The sequence below is a fragment of the Saccostrea cucullata genome, unplaced genomic scaffold (assembly GCF_032062105.1).
Source record: "Saccostrea cucullata isolate Sc308-1 unplaced genomic scaffold, CSIRO_AGI_Scuc_v1 ctg12578, whole genome shotgun sequence".
Classification (NCBI taxonomy): Eukaryota; Metazoa; Mollusca; class Bivalvia; order Ostreida; family Ostreidae; genus Saccostrea; species Saccostrea cuccullata.
The window spans coordinates 2,800-19,569 of NW_026922000.1; the positions used below are offsets into that span (position 1 = coordinate 2,800).

Here is a 16,770-nt window from a genome sequence, read left to right on the forward strand (position 1 = left end):
GGCTTGAATCTAGGAAAATTTCACAAAAGTGCTAATTTCCAAAATGAATGTCAAAATGTCTAATAAAATATTTAATCCTAAGAAAAAGTCCTTTAATATTTTATACACCTGTGAATTTTGAAATCCATAGATCAAACCAATCAAAGGTTAAAGTCATTTAAAGTTATTTATCCATTTAAAGATAAATCAGATAAAAATTACAAACAGACAGACGGACCGACCGTCAGAACAAAATATATATGTCCCTGATTCTTGGATTACAAGTGCATGAAAACTATTAATAAGCTTTTTGTCATTTTTTTTGAAAAAAATTATACGTATAGTGAGAAGAGATTTGAGTTGTAGGTGTCCTTGTAAAGATAACGAGACACCATAATACAACGTACATTCTGTCTTTATGCACATGCAATTCATAACTTATTTAAAATCATTAGGATGGATCTAGAACTCTTCCAAAGAGATAAATATACTACATAAGCTTGAGAAAACTAATTGTAATTATCTAGAACGTTTTACAACATGTTTAATAAAATTATAAAAAAAAAATGCAAATGTTTATTTCAATTTAAAGAAAATGAAACACTATGAACCAGAAAGCTCTTCATGCTCCAAATAAAATGGAGAATCCTCACAAATAAAGGGAAGTTTTAGTCCGCCTTCTCCTGTATACCCAGGTAACACAACAATATTATTAAAACGTTATAAAAACGTTTTCAAAATGTTATAAAAACATTTTCTAAAACGTTATTACAACGTTATTTTGTATGGTTTTTTAAACGTTATCATAACGTTTTTCAATAACATTGTCCTGTAATGTTTTGAAAACATTTTTGAAAACGTTTTCAAAACGTTTTTTAAAACGTTTTCAGAACATTTCTTAAATGTTTTAAATCGTTTAAAAATATTTTACAACATAAAAATCATTGTACTTCCTACAGTTTTAATTTTTTACACAAATATAATCCATGAACTGTTGTAAACATCCGCAAGTCAATAAAATATCACAATTGAAATTTAAAAAAAAAATCACAATATCCTTCTTCCTTTGAAAATCATGTTTGGCACTTTTGGCATTTGGATCACTTGGACTTCTTTGTTTTAATTCTTCTGAAAAACAAAGATTTAGAGAAAAACTTTAATTCACAAAATAAAGGATCATTCTCGCAAATCATTTTTGCAAAATACATGTATACCCATGCATTAGAAGAATTAAAACTATATATAGTCATACATCCGATAAATTCAAGGAAAGTCTTTCTAAAATTATTAATAAAAAAAAAAAAAACTTTGTTGTTGTTTTTTTTGACAAGTGTGTGTTTTGGGCAAAAGTTCTATAAAATATATATTGTCTACTAAATAAATCTATCTCCGTAATACATTCTTGTCATGAAACTTTAAACATACCTTAAAGAATAAATACCCTGGTAAATCCCTCCAGCATGGTGTGCCTAAGCAAACCTTATTATGTCAAATTCCTCTCACTACAAGTGATCTTTAAAAAGGTATATTTAGTCTTTGCAAACAGCCGCTGTAAATGAAATATGATATTTATTTCCAAGAATTGTAAATTGTAAATATATACATGATACTGAATATTTTTACAAATCATTTAACATTTTCAAAGAAGTATTTAACTTGTTAACCCCCCCCCCCCCACACACACACACACACTTACACACAAACCCCTCGCAAACATACTCGATCTATTCAAATCATGTTTTGAAGCTCTCAGTTTTAAATTTATCTCAGCCTGGGGTTATTATACTACACATGAAGTACACATTAATTAAGAAAAACTCACACTAGACACAAGTCATAAAACATTTATGTAAATGCACAATCATGATAAACTTAGATGATCAGTTTACTTCAAAAACAATAAATTACCCGCCCAGTTCAAATATCAGTGAAATGTTCAAATTTACAAAGAATGATTTAGACTTATACATACACTTACTACTGTAATACAAATTCTTAATATTTGTATACATATTGAATAATACTTTAAATTACGACTCAATTAACTTTTGATAAACACATTATCAAGGAGGAAACAACACAAGTGAATAAAATGCACTGCTTTACTTTGTTGAACTGCATCACATCTTAGAAAAATACATTAAAAACGGCTTTTAATACATCTTTTCACAATGTTTTTAGGAATGTGGCATAAAACAATTAAAGAAGAACTGATTTAAAGAAAAAAAAATTGTTCACCCCCCCTCAATATGCTTTAAAAGACATCCCCTAGTAATCAATAACAAACAAACAAAAAAGTAAATGCTAAATCAGTAAATGTATTTTTTAAGGAATTGAATTATATAGATGTTTGTTGTTTCTATAACCTTTTAACAATGTTTTCCAAACATTTTAAAACAATGTTATATTCATGTTTTCTGGAAACATTTGTACCTAGAATTAATTACAATTTTAATTCAATTTATTTTTTTTTTTTTAAATTGGGTAAACGTGACACAATACACCACATACTGTGCAATATATTCTTAATATCATACTGTAGTTTTTAAGAATATTTTCCCCCCAAACAATGGAATGTGAAAAAAAAATTCTATGCTTTTTTAGTAATAAAAATTTTTCTTAATATCATTACATGTAAAAATGTTAAGCAAAAATGTTTTTAAAAAACTTCCGTCCAACCAGTATCAAACGTTATGAAAAACATTTTAAAAATGTTTTTGAGAAACTTTTTCTAAAATCGTCATTATAACCTAGATAAAACGTTATAAAAACATTTTTCAAACGTTATGTCAAAAACGTTTTGGAATAACATCCTTACAACCCGAATATAATGTTATGAAAACGTTTTGTGCTACCTGGGTAGTACATGTAGTTTCTCTCAGTCACCCAGCGCCACCTGCCGTCGTTATGATAAGTCAAAAGGAGTCCAAAGATTGGGTCAACTGCTGCCTCGCCCTCATCGTTAGGATTCCAGTTCTGATACGTCACTGGTGTCCAATTATCAAAAATGAGTCTTTCATTGTCGTCAAATGTCAAAACATTGGCACGAAATGCAAATGAACCGTTGAGATCAACTTCTGCAGAAAAGGACAAGAAAAAAATTATATAATCTTTAAATTTGAAACACCATCGATACAATATAAATTGTTGCTTTACATCTTGAATGCTCTAAAAATTATAAGATTTGATCAACTGTATCCAAATTCAGTAGACATTTGAAGGGAAAGTATTCTCTTTTTTGCGTCGTGGTATGTGTTACAATAGAAGATTTTCTAACGAGCATAAGCAAACCTAGGCCAAACTTTATTTCAATTTGAATAACATAGGAATAATAATGTTTGTGGGTGAAATTAGAAATAAACAATTTTGATACACTGCAGAAATATATTTTCCAGATTTAATGTGCAGTTTTTTTAAGTTTAAAATCAGATTTGTAGAAAGCAAAAAAAAAATCTAAATAACTTTTTTATTTATCAAAGGTGTTAAAATATAATCTACATATTTCTTGATTAAAGAGTATCAAGTTTTTAATCAATTACATTGTAGAGTAATTTGACATAAATATTTTTGTTATTGTATGCTTGTGATAAAAATGAAAGCATGTTATGAATTAATTGTTATCGTATATACCCAGGTGTATGGGGTTTACGTCTTAAATCCTTCCAAGAAACAACAACATGCAATAACAAGATGTGTTTGTGAAACATTGATACACCCGTATGGCAACATAGCGAAGGTTAAGGTTTTTTCAAATGCAGATCACATATGTTGGTACATAAAGTAAGGCCTTTTCAAAAAATACAAATATGACATAGAAAACCCTTGCACAACCTGTTCAAAGGTAACGGCCAAGGTAAGCGTTTTTAAAGGTAGGATAAACTCCGATTTGTTTGTAAAAAGTAGGTCAAAAACCAAGGTCAAAGTCAAAGTGTTAAAAGTGTTGAAATCCAATGAAAGGTCTTCTCACAATGACTACATACATGTAAGTGAAGTTTGGAAGACCTAAATCTTACAATTCGAATGTTATGGCCAGGTAAAGTTTTCTAATAAATGTGTAATTTCTAAGGTCAAAAGGTTTAAATTGTTGGTTTCAATAGGAAGCTATTGACACAAAGACTTGATATTTAAAATATGACATTCCTAGAATCTACCATTGAAAAAATTAATTTCAAAGTAAAAGTTAGATTTTTTGTGTAAAAATGTGTCAAACTCAAAGGTCAAGGTAAAGGGTCAAGAATTTTAATATCAAATGAAATTTATTGTCACAAGGATCAATTAGGTGAAATATGAAAGCCCTAGGCCTTACCGTTCAAAAGTTATGGCCAAGGTTAAAGTTTTTTTTACAAGTACTAAAATCTCCAAGGTCAAAGTTGTTGGTATCCAATGAAAGGTCTCTTAACAAAATATATATGTGAATTGTATGTAAATTATAACAACCCTGGTATCCAATGTTCAAATGATATGGCTGAAGTAAAAGTTTGGATTTTTATGTAAAACTGGGTGAAACTCCTAGGTCAAGGTCAAAATGTCAAGTTATGTGGTACCCTAGGAAAGGTCTTGTCACAAAAAATACAAATGTGAAATATGATAGTCATACCTCCACTAAATCAAAAGCTATGGGCAGTATTAAAGTGTTTGCCTTCAAACAGACAAGGAGACACACAAAGAGAGAGAAAGAGAGAGACAGATAGACAGAGGGACGGACATGAAAAACACTATAAACCCCCGAAACTTTGCTCACGCGGGCATTAAAATGTTTTAATGATTGCATTGCATATGGTCAAGTTATCTGATAAGAAGATTGTTTAAATACCCGGATGGAAACAATTAACCATAAAATGTATTACGGCTTAAAATTCATATCCATACCATACCATTTGATGTATATTCTTTAAATACCCGGACGTAAACAATGAACTATAAAATGTATTGTTTTTACGTTTAAAAACCTCCCATATCCGTCACCATACCATACCAGAATCTCTTCATTGGGCTCTACGTCACGTGACGTCATATAAAAGATAATGCCCTCGCACGTGATAGGAACGACATTTTCCTGTTGATATTTTGCGGGAGAATTAACGAATCGTAACCAGTTACTACAGGCCGGATCTTCTGCCTCTATGTTGTAAGTACCATATGTCCCCTGTTTATCTACCTTTGAAAACAATTAGATCCTAATGGTTAAGAATATATTCTAGTTCAGAATATGTTATATATTTTATACTTGATGACAATCAGATCCATGTTGATCAAAATAACTTTGAGGTAATGAATATTTAGGGATTAAAAGAATCTAAAAAATAAAGCGTTGTGAGAGTGTTATATTAGCAATACCAGTCCCCTACAGGCGAATGTAATCTTGTTCCCTCTAAAATTGATTTTTTTTTTTCAGAAATCATTGAAGTGGAACAAAAATAAAAAAAATGATCAATAACTCATCAAAGTCAAGCAACATATACCAGAAATAAGCTCAATGTCTGGAAATGTTTAGAAAAATGCAAGGATCATTGAAGCGCACCAAAATGAAAACTAGATAGGTAACTTAGATACATTAAATCAGATCAAAATTTGCCAGGCTTTACATGTAGGAGGAAAAAGTGCAGATAAACCAAGTTGAACAGACGGACAGGCGGGGGACCAAAGCAGAGGAAACCTTTAGTCCATCGTGTTTCACCGACAGGGGACTAAGAATATTTAACTAAAATATAGAAATTCATTTCGTTTTCCTACATAAAATCAGCTCAAAATCTGCCAGTGTTTACATGAAGAGCAAAAATGCAGAAAACCAAGTGGGACAGACAGACAGAGGGGCAGATGGACAACTAGACGGACGGAGATATACAGTCGGCTTGGCGGGAGGACGGATGCAGAGGAAACATTTAGTCCCTATTTTCACCGGTAGGGACAAAAAATAAAAAAAAAGCTTCATTTCGTTTTCATTTTGTTTGATTCTTTGTATGATTTTACCTGCCATGAATAAAAAGCCTCCTTCTTGTCCACAGTATGAATAAGTCCTTCATAAACAACCAGGATCGTGAACTTCGGAACAAAGTGCGCAAATCCCCGCTCCCGGAAGTGACGAAAATTTAATGGCGAATCCTGGAGGCGTGGTCAGACTAGCTCTCTGGTGCGGCAGGGAACCTAGAGGAATCTTACATGTACAAGATAATGTCAAGGACACGAAACAGAGGTCAAGGACGCATAATTTTAGTATAATCTTAACTGCTTATTATATATAAATGATTACTTTAACTGCTAGTATATCATTTAGATAACGGTAAGGTCAGTGAAATTATTCTATATTTGCTCTGCTCCTACTTCGTATTGTTATATGGATCTTGCAAACTGTTCGTTTTCTCCATATGTTTCACTGAATGGAAACTAAATGGTAGAGGTCTAGCATTAAGGATGCTCTAAACACTGCACATTAAAGAGTTCTGTATACAACCTCTCAGTGTATTTTTGTGTTATCTGTTAATAAATTGTCTGCGTACATTTAACGAGACTGAGTCTAACCGAGTGCGCATGACTTGGCGCAGCTTATTTATTTCATGCAGTCATTAGTGCAACATTACACCTAAGCCATTTTTGTTTTAAATTTTATTACAAAACAAACATTATTTAAAAACCTTTACTGGTCTAAAAGGTTGATTTTTACGATATCAATTAGAAAAAATATGCTGAAATGGCCTTAACGACGTCAACATTTTCCGATTTTGTAAGAAATGCATGACACTGGAGAATGGCCTTTGTATACTCAGGACGTCCATGGATATTATACTAAAACCTGATGACAGACCATCCAAAGAAAAATACCAGCAATCAAAAAGTTGCTATTTTACTGTAAAAATTGTGTGCCAATGATTCATCTGCACTGATTTGCATTAATGTGGTCATTTTAGAGAAATTGGGTTATATTGGTAAAAAAAAAAGCTTCGTAATTAATTCCTAGACCAACTAGATGGTCTTTTTTTTCTAAATTTCACAATTTTATGACTTTTAACTACATCTTCCATCTACTTTAATGAAAAAGAAATCTCTAAGGCAAAAAAATAAAAAAAAATGAATTATTTGGCGCTTTTCCAACATTTTCCTATAGGGTTCACTAGTAACAATTGACACTTGAGATGACCCCAAAAGAAATCGGGACGGTAAGCATTTGATTTTTTTTAGTCTTAAAACAATTACAGAAAAAAAAAATATCGAAATCCCTCAGGCAGAAATACAGTAATTAGACTCGGTCTCATTAAAATATGAAATGTTTGGCATTTGTAAAATGTAACGTGAAAAAATCTAAACAATGCATTTTTCATGTTGATGTACATACCTTTGCATTAGGAATGTGTTTATATTTAGATTTTTGTACACCGTGCATAATGAAATCTGCACAAACTGGAAAGACAGAAAATGAATTTAAAATATAGTCCTTACTTTGCAAGCATAATATTTTTACCTGAGATAAAATGTATTTCAAACTTCAATTTTTTTTTTGCAATATCAAGAATACGTATTGTTTAAAACAATTGAATCATTTTTGTTAAAGAAAGGTTCAAAGTGTCTATCCATGAATGCACTTTTACAGATAAAGTGTGTATTAACTTTTGAATAATTATCATTTTATAAGAGACAGATTTCATATTTAAACTTCTAACATAGGTGAAGGGCTTTATATATGTATATCTGATGTATCAATTTAAAAGAAATGCCTTTTTGCTTATGCATTCCTTATATGAGAAATAAGCTTTAAATCTGAAATACGAGTAGTTATATGAAAATATACTTTATATTTTATAAATGTAAAAATGTTTGATCAGATCTCCTTACGCAGCACTGTTAAGGCTAGAAAAAAGGGGGTGGGGCCTAATTTATACGGGAAAAGTCAAGTGTGACGTCACATCAAAAATATGACTTTTATGCATTCCTCATATTACCCGAAAATGAAATAATTTTAAATTGTATTAGCATAATAAACAACAATAAAACTTATCAATGCATTAACAAAAGTCGCTAGTTAAATCCCATATAGCTGGTTTTAAACAAATCACTAATCTCGATGAACTTGTCAATCATGACGTTATTTTGGTAAAAATGACGTATTTCAGTGCTGTGAGAGGCAGATTTGAGAATTTTTTAACAATTAAAAATGCGTTTTATTATAAAACAGAATATTATTTACAGATTTTTAATAGGCAAATAATACCAATGTATATCATTTGTTTAGTGCCATTATTCATTAACTATCGAGAGAATGTCGTGTTTTTATGTTCAGGTTATGTATATTTTACATCGAAGTGCCTCATTAAATCGCTCTTTCACAAGGACATACACTTAATAAATCTTGACCGTTTTTTGAATATAAATAGAGGATATGTTCCTTAACTTGAAAAGTGTTGCTGCTTTCTTTAAATCGAGACCATGACTTTATAAGTACACAAAATATTTGGTAAAAGTCAAACATATTTCGACATTGGCCTGTTTACATGAAATTTTAACTATTAAAACGAGGATTCTTTTCAAAGCAGCAGCACTTTCCAGAAAGTACAAAATATGCAGAAACAATTAATAGCTTGAATTTTTAATTTCAACTGGGGTATGCCCTTGCCATATTGAAATTTGTTATTGACCTACATTCCTTGTACCTACTATGCATTCACCACGTGACTGTCCATCGATGGGACTAAACTCCATACAGTACAGAGTAAGTTGTACTATACTATTTCCATAAGTATTTAAGTTCTGTGATAATAGAAGAGCTGAATAAAAATAAATTCAGTTTTAAAAACAATGCCCGTTTTTGCACTTCTGTTTTCCGTTGATTTCTCGTAGTAAGCCTTAACAGTGCTGCGTAATTTAAGGAAATTAAGATTTACTACCATCAATCATTCAAAAAGCTAACACTTTCCAACTCAAACTTCAAACTCAAGTTCTTACCAGTTCCCAAGAAAAAGAAATTAGTAGGTTGAAAAAATTATTGTCGAATGACAAAAATGAAAATTTTAGAAGTAAGCTTCTCGATTCATTGCAAGAATGGGTTTTCCCTAGTATCTCATCTATATGTGTCTCTATGTAAACTTTACTTATTTGTAATTTTCCGATTAAAATCTACTTTTTATTAAATCATTCATCAGTTGAAAAAAAAAAAAAATTTTACTTGATTCAAGAAAAGAAAACAAACAAACACTTATTAATGTAAGAGTTATCTCTACTATCAGAGGGTTATTGAACCTTAATCCTTACAGGCTTTTTTCTCAGCCTCAATATCCCATTCCTTCTGAGAAATCTGATAGAGTTCCTGTTAATGTAGTAGAGTTCTTGTTCATGCAGTAGAGATCTCGTTCGAGTAATAGAGTTACTGTTTATATTATAGAGTCCCTGTTTAGATAATGGAGTTCCTGTTCATTTGATTCATGTTAATTTTGTAGAGTTTCTGTTAATGAAATAGAGTTAATGTTAAATCTATAATGTTCCTGTTAAGGTAATAAAGTTCTTGTTAATGTATGGAGTTTCCGTTAATGTTAAAGAATTTTTTGTAAATGTAATAGAGTAATTGTTGTAACTACTATTAATTGCAATAGAGCTATTAATATAATAAGGTTTCTATTACTGTAATAAAGCCCCGGTTAATGTAATCGAGTCCCTTTTAATGTGATAGAGTTCCGGTTCATGCAATAGAGTTTCAGCTGGGGTAATATAGTTTCTGTTAATGTGATTTACTTCCTGTTTATGTAATACAGTTCATGTTAATGTGATAGAGTTCCTGTTAATGTCAGAAGTTCCAGTTAATGTGGTAGAGTTCCTGTAAATGTGGCAAAGCCCTTGTTAATGTAATAGAGTTCCTGTTAATAATATAGAGTTCCTGTTGATGTAATAAGGTTTAATGTAATAGTGTTAATGATATAGAGTTCCTGTTAATGTAATAGGTTTCTGTTAATGTAATAGAGTTCCTGTTAATTTAATGAGTTTCTGTTAATGTAATGATTTCGTGTTAATAAAATAGCGTTCCTGATAATATAAAAGAGTCCCTGTTTATGTAAAACAATTCCCGTTAATGTAATAGACTTACTGTTAATGTGATAGAGTTTCTGTTTATGTGAGAGCATGATGTAGGATACGTCTCTCAGAAGGTTGTAGAAAAGATTCATGCAGCTTTCGAATTACGTTCATTTTTTTTTAAATCGAGAGCTACAGTTCTGAGCTAGCATATTCAGAACAAAAGCATTTCCCAAGATCAAATGGTAACACGTTTTCCAAGTCATATGTCCCTCTTTCTCTCTCTCCTATCCCCCCTCTTTCTCTCATACTTACATTTCTTTCTTGATATATGTTATAAAGAAACAAAAAAAATATTAATTTATTAACCAGTTTACACTTTGCTATAAGTAATTTCTGAGCAATTTTCCTCTTATCTATTGTTAAATTTGTATGAGTTTCTTCTTTTTTTTTTGGAAGGGGGGGTGGATGGGGGATGTGGTGGGGTGGGGTGGTTGGTTCCATTTAAAATCACATATTCGAGTGTTTAACTTGAGATTTAGAGTATGTTTAGTGTATTTAGATATTCGATGTCAAATTACGATTCATCAATATTTAGATTATACAAATAAATAAACACTTATATATGTACATTGTATATAATGGTTAATATGACCTTAGATTTACAGCGCAATTCCATACAGAGATCCTCCCCTGTTCTCTTGCTTTCAATATATTTGGTGAGTACTTTTTCGTTCTCCTCTGAGTCTATGACGACCAAGTGAGCTCCCTGTTGGTGACAGAAGTCACTGGAATTCAACATGGACGTCGGTTTTTTGTGGAAAGAGAAACACCAACCACTCACATTGACAAATCCTGGGGAGCATCTCAAAACCTCTGATCCGGAAATCCCAGAGGAACATTTCAAAGGTTCCGAATTAATGGCAATCAAAACTGTCAACTGATATAAATAATATACTGAAAGGAAAAAGAAACGCACAAGAACATGATATGGGAAAATTTTCTGACTATGTGACCGAAAATTATGAAAATTGGTCAGTTGTTTATTTTGGTTACTTTGCACTAAAATCACTTGTCAAAACTACTCAACCATGAAATGAATGGCATCACGTAGGGGAAAAGATAAATAGTCAAAAACACGTGCATGTTAATGATGATAATTTTGTAATAAAATTTTGTAGTACCATACTATGCATTAGAATACTAGACATTGTTTTTGCATATTTGCAGTCAGTATAAATTTCTTGCAATCGCGGTTTGGCTGGCGGAATCTACTGTGGGTTTAGTAAATGAATTCAATATTGCACAAGTGAAAAAAAAGGCAAAAACATGCTGATGTACAAATTGTTTTCAACTTTTCAACCAAATAAAAGTGTTTTTTTGGTTATCAGAGAGTGAACTTAAAATGTTTCCAACCAACCATGACGGTGACGTTGGCGCGTACCAGCGTCACAACAAGATAGGGCTTTTCATCACGCCATTATTTCAAGGCATTTCACCGAAACTGATATTTATACAGCAGACAAACATACTCACTTTTTTCACTCTAAACTGACAGAAACTCTCCGCTCTAATTTGGGCGGCGAGCTTGGCCAGCTTACGTCAATTTTACTATCAAACGCACACGTACGCGTCGTTTGCGTAATGATTTTTAGCATGTTTACACTGGAAAAATGTAGATAATATTTGTCAATTCTTTTTTACAAACATTCACAAGTACCAAACCTGCTGGGTTCTGTATATTCTATCCTAAATCGAAAATTCGCGGGATTCGATTGAGCGGGGGGATTTGTTGACTTTGGAATAATACAGCTAATTCAGATAAAGAACCGTCGGAAGGGTTGACTAATAATGCTATGAAAAAATAAATGCTCTGGTGAACTCAATGCACAGGAAAATCAAGTTTGTTACTGATGCGAAAGGGAGATTATGAGAATTTTTAGTTTTATTTTTGGGGAGTGTCACCATATTGAAAGTATCTCAGAACTATCACTCAAAATCGCACAAAATTTTGGTAACTTGTTGATTAAAGATAAATTAAAATGTATGATAAAAATGCTGAAAAACATATTTGAAATAATTGTTTTAATTTAACTCAAAAGTTTAATATGCTTTTCTTAATCCTTTCAGTATAGAAGGATATATTCGTCATCTAACATATTATACTTAAATCTTTAAGATGTTCCTACTCTTACAATTTCATGTTTTCAAATTAAATAAAGTTTCATGTACTTCAATTCACATAAACAAGTGACTGAAATATGCTAAAATGTCAATGATAACGGTTAAGGAGTGAAGTTCCATTTATATAATGCACTACATGTATATCGAAGATATACCTTACGGTTGAAAAAATGTTATATAGTAAAACATGGGTTAAAATAAGATTCATTCCTTATATTTTTATATCGGTGTTTACGATAAGACAAGGATAAGACCAAAAACGGCTTAAAACGGAGCATATTTTAAAAGACACGTCAAGAGGAGTAATATCGTCATATTTCCTTCAGAAAAAAGATCTATTACCAATTTTCAAATAATTTAAAAGTAAATAACCTCTCCCCTTTTTTGTTTTAACCTTTCCATTATTACAAAGGTGATTTTTAATATGTTTTACCTGTAACAGTCCAACTCAACAGGACTGTTGCTACAATCGGAAGGCCTCTTGATACTAGTTTGAAATGAATACATTGGTTATTTCTTTAACCGTAAATAAATAATCAAATCCAGGAAACAATTTCAGCAACTCTCTTTGAAAGTAGAAATAACAACAGAGTCATTTTTGTGTAAACATATTAATTTGTCAATGTGTCATATAGAGAGGAAAAGTAAAGGTTTTATTCTAGTTTTGACTTTTTTTAATTTATAGGCATATATGTATTTTTGAGTTCACAAATTGTGCGTACGAATTCTTTTGACTGAAGTTTATTTTAGATATCCGATTTGAATTACTGATAGTTTTACTGTAATCAAAACAGCAAATTATCTTAAAAATAATGTTATGAAGAACTCTTGAGGTAATACCTGACGAGATAAATCATGAAGAGTTATTCTTCTTGTCTCATAAAAGCCTTTTACCTTTTGTGACATGAAATTAATTTTTTTTTTTAATTTAAAATATATTTATTCAATAATGAAATGGATCGAACAGCAGGCATAAATGCCTATGATCGTTCTCTCCACATGAAATTAGACACAAGTAACATCTTTTTAAAAAGCTTGCCAGTCTACATCAATCAATATCTGCGCTAGAAGGAATACACATTTGGAGCAATAGCTCTATGGGTTTAAAATATGTACTAACTATCTATTTTATAAACCTTGTATAAATGAAAATCTAATTGTATTTAACTTGTAGAAAAAATCATTTCTACACTGCATACTAAATAGTTGTTATTCTCTTGGTGTTTTCATCAGGTGGAGCATTCTGCCCGTGGATCTAAATTGATTTCAAGTTGCATTGCAACACCTATTAGAAAATCTGTTATCAAATCATGAATTATAAACATTTTAAACGATAGATATAATTTGATACACATTTTGCTAGATTGTATTTTCTCCACTGAGGTAAACAGTTGTAATGTGTGTTCATCAATATTTTTGAGTTAAATAAAAAAAGTGACATCTGGGAAAGATTTCTTCATTATTTGCACAAAAATGAAATGCTTATTAGAATTTTAGTACATATTTAACCTTTTAAAACCAAAAATGCTAATCATAATGCTCGGGGGTCATCAGAATGATGCGATATTGAACACGTGCAGCACAGGCGTTAATTTGAATACTGATACTTAAAAATATGAGGAAATGTTTTAGATATATAATAAAGGAGTTATTGAACTTATATTGGTGAGTATTAGCATAAACTGGCTGTTCAAATGCAGAGCTTGAATACATATATGGTATGTATTGCTGTGGTTATTTACTTTGATTTTTGTAGGACCTGTTGTAAGTTGTAAAGATACAGATGTTTATTTATTTATTGGATTATAAAACCCGCTGAACTTTTAACACTGTGTTGTCGTGTTTTAAATAGATTAAATATCTTTTATGAAGTGAACCCTTGTTTTCACTAACATGAATAAGTTCACAAAGACATGACGATATTCAGTAGACAGCATCATTGTTATTTAGTTGATGCAAAAGTTAAAATTTGAACCAAATTATATGAAGAGTTATCTTCCTTGTCTAATAGAAGCTGTTTGTGACACACGAGGGTATGTTAAGGCAGCACATGGATCAGAATTCGGCGAATTAACACTTTTTTATAACATGTAACACTAATAAATCGGAAAAGTCATGGATAAATCTTTTGCTATCATTATGCATTCTATAGACGTCAATGAGACATATACTACAAGAGGCACTTCACCACGACGTCACCACGTGACGTCTATAATTAGAAAAAAATGCCTTAATGAAAAAGTGACAAGTTCAACACTACCCCAGGGACAATTAATTTCAATTTGTAGTCATAGTTATGTAAAAACACCTCTGTATTATGAAAAGTGCTGCTAGAATCCTACTGTCCTATCACAGAAATAATTATTCAACACTTTCGGAGGAAACCTTCCGAAAATGTTTACATTTTCTTCATAACATCGAAAAAAATGCATCAATGCCCATAAATCATATTTATAAAAAATTATAAAATATATTTCTTGTGTTTGTTTACATGAATTACGTTTCCATTTCACTCTGCTACTGCATGATCGACAGTTATGACGTCACGGGTTTGGTATTTAACCCCTGTCATAAATACAGAGACCCAGAGAAGACAAAATTCCGTTTATATTATGTCTTTGCATATTTTGATCCAAGATACGACCTCAAATCAATCTTAGATATCGATTTAAAGAAATTGTTATCTCTAAAACTTCGCGTCATATAGCTTACTATGACGTCATATCATACAGGCAAGTAGAATTTTTGGTTGTAACCTTAACATACCTGCGCAATGGAAACCGTTTATTTTTTAAATCATATAAGCGTGAATATCATTAGGAAAATAAGTAACACAAACATATATACTAGCGGAAAAAAGAAACTGTGCATTATAATATTTAGTAAAAAATTTATATATTTATTGTTTATATTAATACAATGTAAACAACCGATAAAGGTTATGTTTTTTAACAATATCGGATAGTACCCGACTCAGTTGCACGGACTTTTCATGGTAAGTGAGCACGTTTTGTTTATTGACGTGTTCGTACGCAGGGGTTTTACTGGCCAAAATTGTTTTGAGAAAAAACTGTATAACGTTTATTTAGACTCTATTCGTTAAGGAAAGCACTTTAGTTTGACCAAATTTACTATTCTGTCATGCCACGACTCAGCGAAAACCAACGTAATATTGCTGTTGGAATGCTTCAAGCAGGAATGGCACAAAATATTGTAGCAGGACACTTTGGAGTTCACCGGAACACCATCCAGTCATTATGGAGACGTTTTCATCAATCTGGTAATACTCGGGATCGACCACGTTCTGAGCGTCCTCGCGTGACGTCGCGTCGACAGGACAACCACATTAGACTCGTGCACCTGAGAAATCGTTTCCAGACTGCAAGTTTGACTGCTCGAAGCATTCCTGGACTTCGACCAATCAGTCCAAGAACTGTGCGAAATCGTCTGCGCGAGCGCAACATCAGACCAAGACGTCCAGCTGTGCGCCCAATACTGCTACAATGTCATCGTACAGCTAGGCTAGCGTGGTGCAGACGACATCTACGATTCAGAATACAAGATTGGGCCAATATTCTGTTTACTGATGAATCCAGATTTCATTTGGACAGCAGTGACGGCCGTTGTAGAGTGTATCGTTGCATTGGGGAGCGGTAGCAGGACGCTTGTGTTGTGCAACAACGACAATTCGGTGGAGGTAGCATTATGGTGCGGGGTGGAATCACAGCACGTGGAAAGGACGCCTCTACAAATTGTCAATGGAAATCTCACCGGCGTACACTATACAGATGAAATTATTCAGCAACATGTGATACCCTTCATTCAGAGACAACAAAATCACATCACTCTTCAGCAAGACAACGCAAGGCCACATGTTGCATGTGTAGTCAGGGATGTTTTTGTTCAACAGAATGTCGATGTCTTGCCTTGGCCAGCTGTTTCTCCCGATTTATTGCCTATCGAGCACGTTTGGGATGAAATGGAACGACGTCTAAGCCGTTTGCCAAATCAGCCAATGACGTTGGCTGATTTAGGCCAGGCCTTAACCAACATCTGGAACAACATCCCTCAAGCATATCTGAACACTTTAGTTGCATCAATGAGGCGCCGGTATCAAGCATGTGTGAATGCAAATAGTGGTCACACGCGTTATTAACTTTGTTAATTCAAGTTTGAATGCCAGTGTCTTTCCAGTGTGATCAAATTGACGTTAGTTGACGTTAACATTTATGGATTAGGTAATGTTGTAACGAATACATTTGTTATCAGAATTACAAAAATAAAATTTGTTCATTGTTATTTTTTGCATTTCTTTTCATAATAAATATTATGCACAGTTTCTTTTTTCCGTTAGTATACAAACTTGATTTTTTTTCTAAATACCTATCGATGAAAGAGGTTTTTCTATAGCATGGACATATAAGAATACTAGTATATTATAAATGACATTGTGTAAGTTTTGATAATGAAACTGATTGAAACAAATTTTATACATGTAAGACAAACCATGCTACATTCGACTAAATGAGAGAGATAGTATTCAATCTCAAAGTCCGTAAAGCAATACAAAATAGGAGCAGAGTGAACACGGACCTCCGAAACTCAGAGATGGTC

At 32.1% G+C, this 16,770-nt stretch overlaps 1 protein-coding gene and 1 pseudogene across 1 annotated transcript; one reads left to right on the forward strand and one right to left on the reverse strand.

Moving 5' to 3' along the window:
• Positions 1–582: 582 nt before the first annotated feature.
• On the reverse strand, positions 583–11,183 carry LOC134261039 (histone-lysine N-methyltransferase PRDM9-like; annotated as a pseudogene).
• Positions 11,184–15,297: 4,114 nt separating this feature from the next.
• On the forward strand, positions 15,298–16,312 carry LOC134261040 (uncharacterized). The gene is made up of 2 exons (XM_062743524.1): positions 15,298–15,667; positions 15,753–16,312. The coding sequence occupies exons 1-2, from the start codon at positions 15,298–15,300 to the stop codon at positions 16,310–16,312; spliced, it is 930 nt and encodes a 309-aa protein (XP_062599508.1).
• The last annotated feature ends 458 nt before the right edge of the window (positions 16,313–16,770 follow it).

Coding starts and splice junctions, on each gene's coding strand:
- LOC134261040 (XM_062743524.1), top strand. CDS start 15,298: ATGCCACGACTCAGCGAAAACCAACGTAATATTGCTGTTGGAATGCTT. Junction 15,668..15,752: donor AATACTGCTACAATGTCATC/GTACAGCTAGGC, acceptor TGATGAATCCAG/ATTTCATTTGGACAGCAGTG.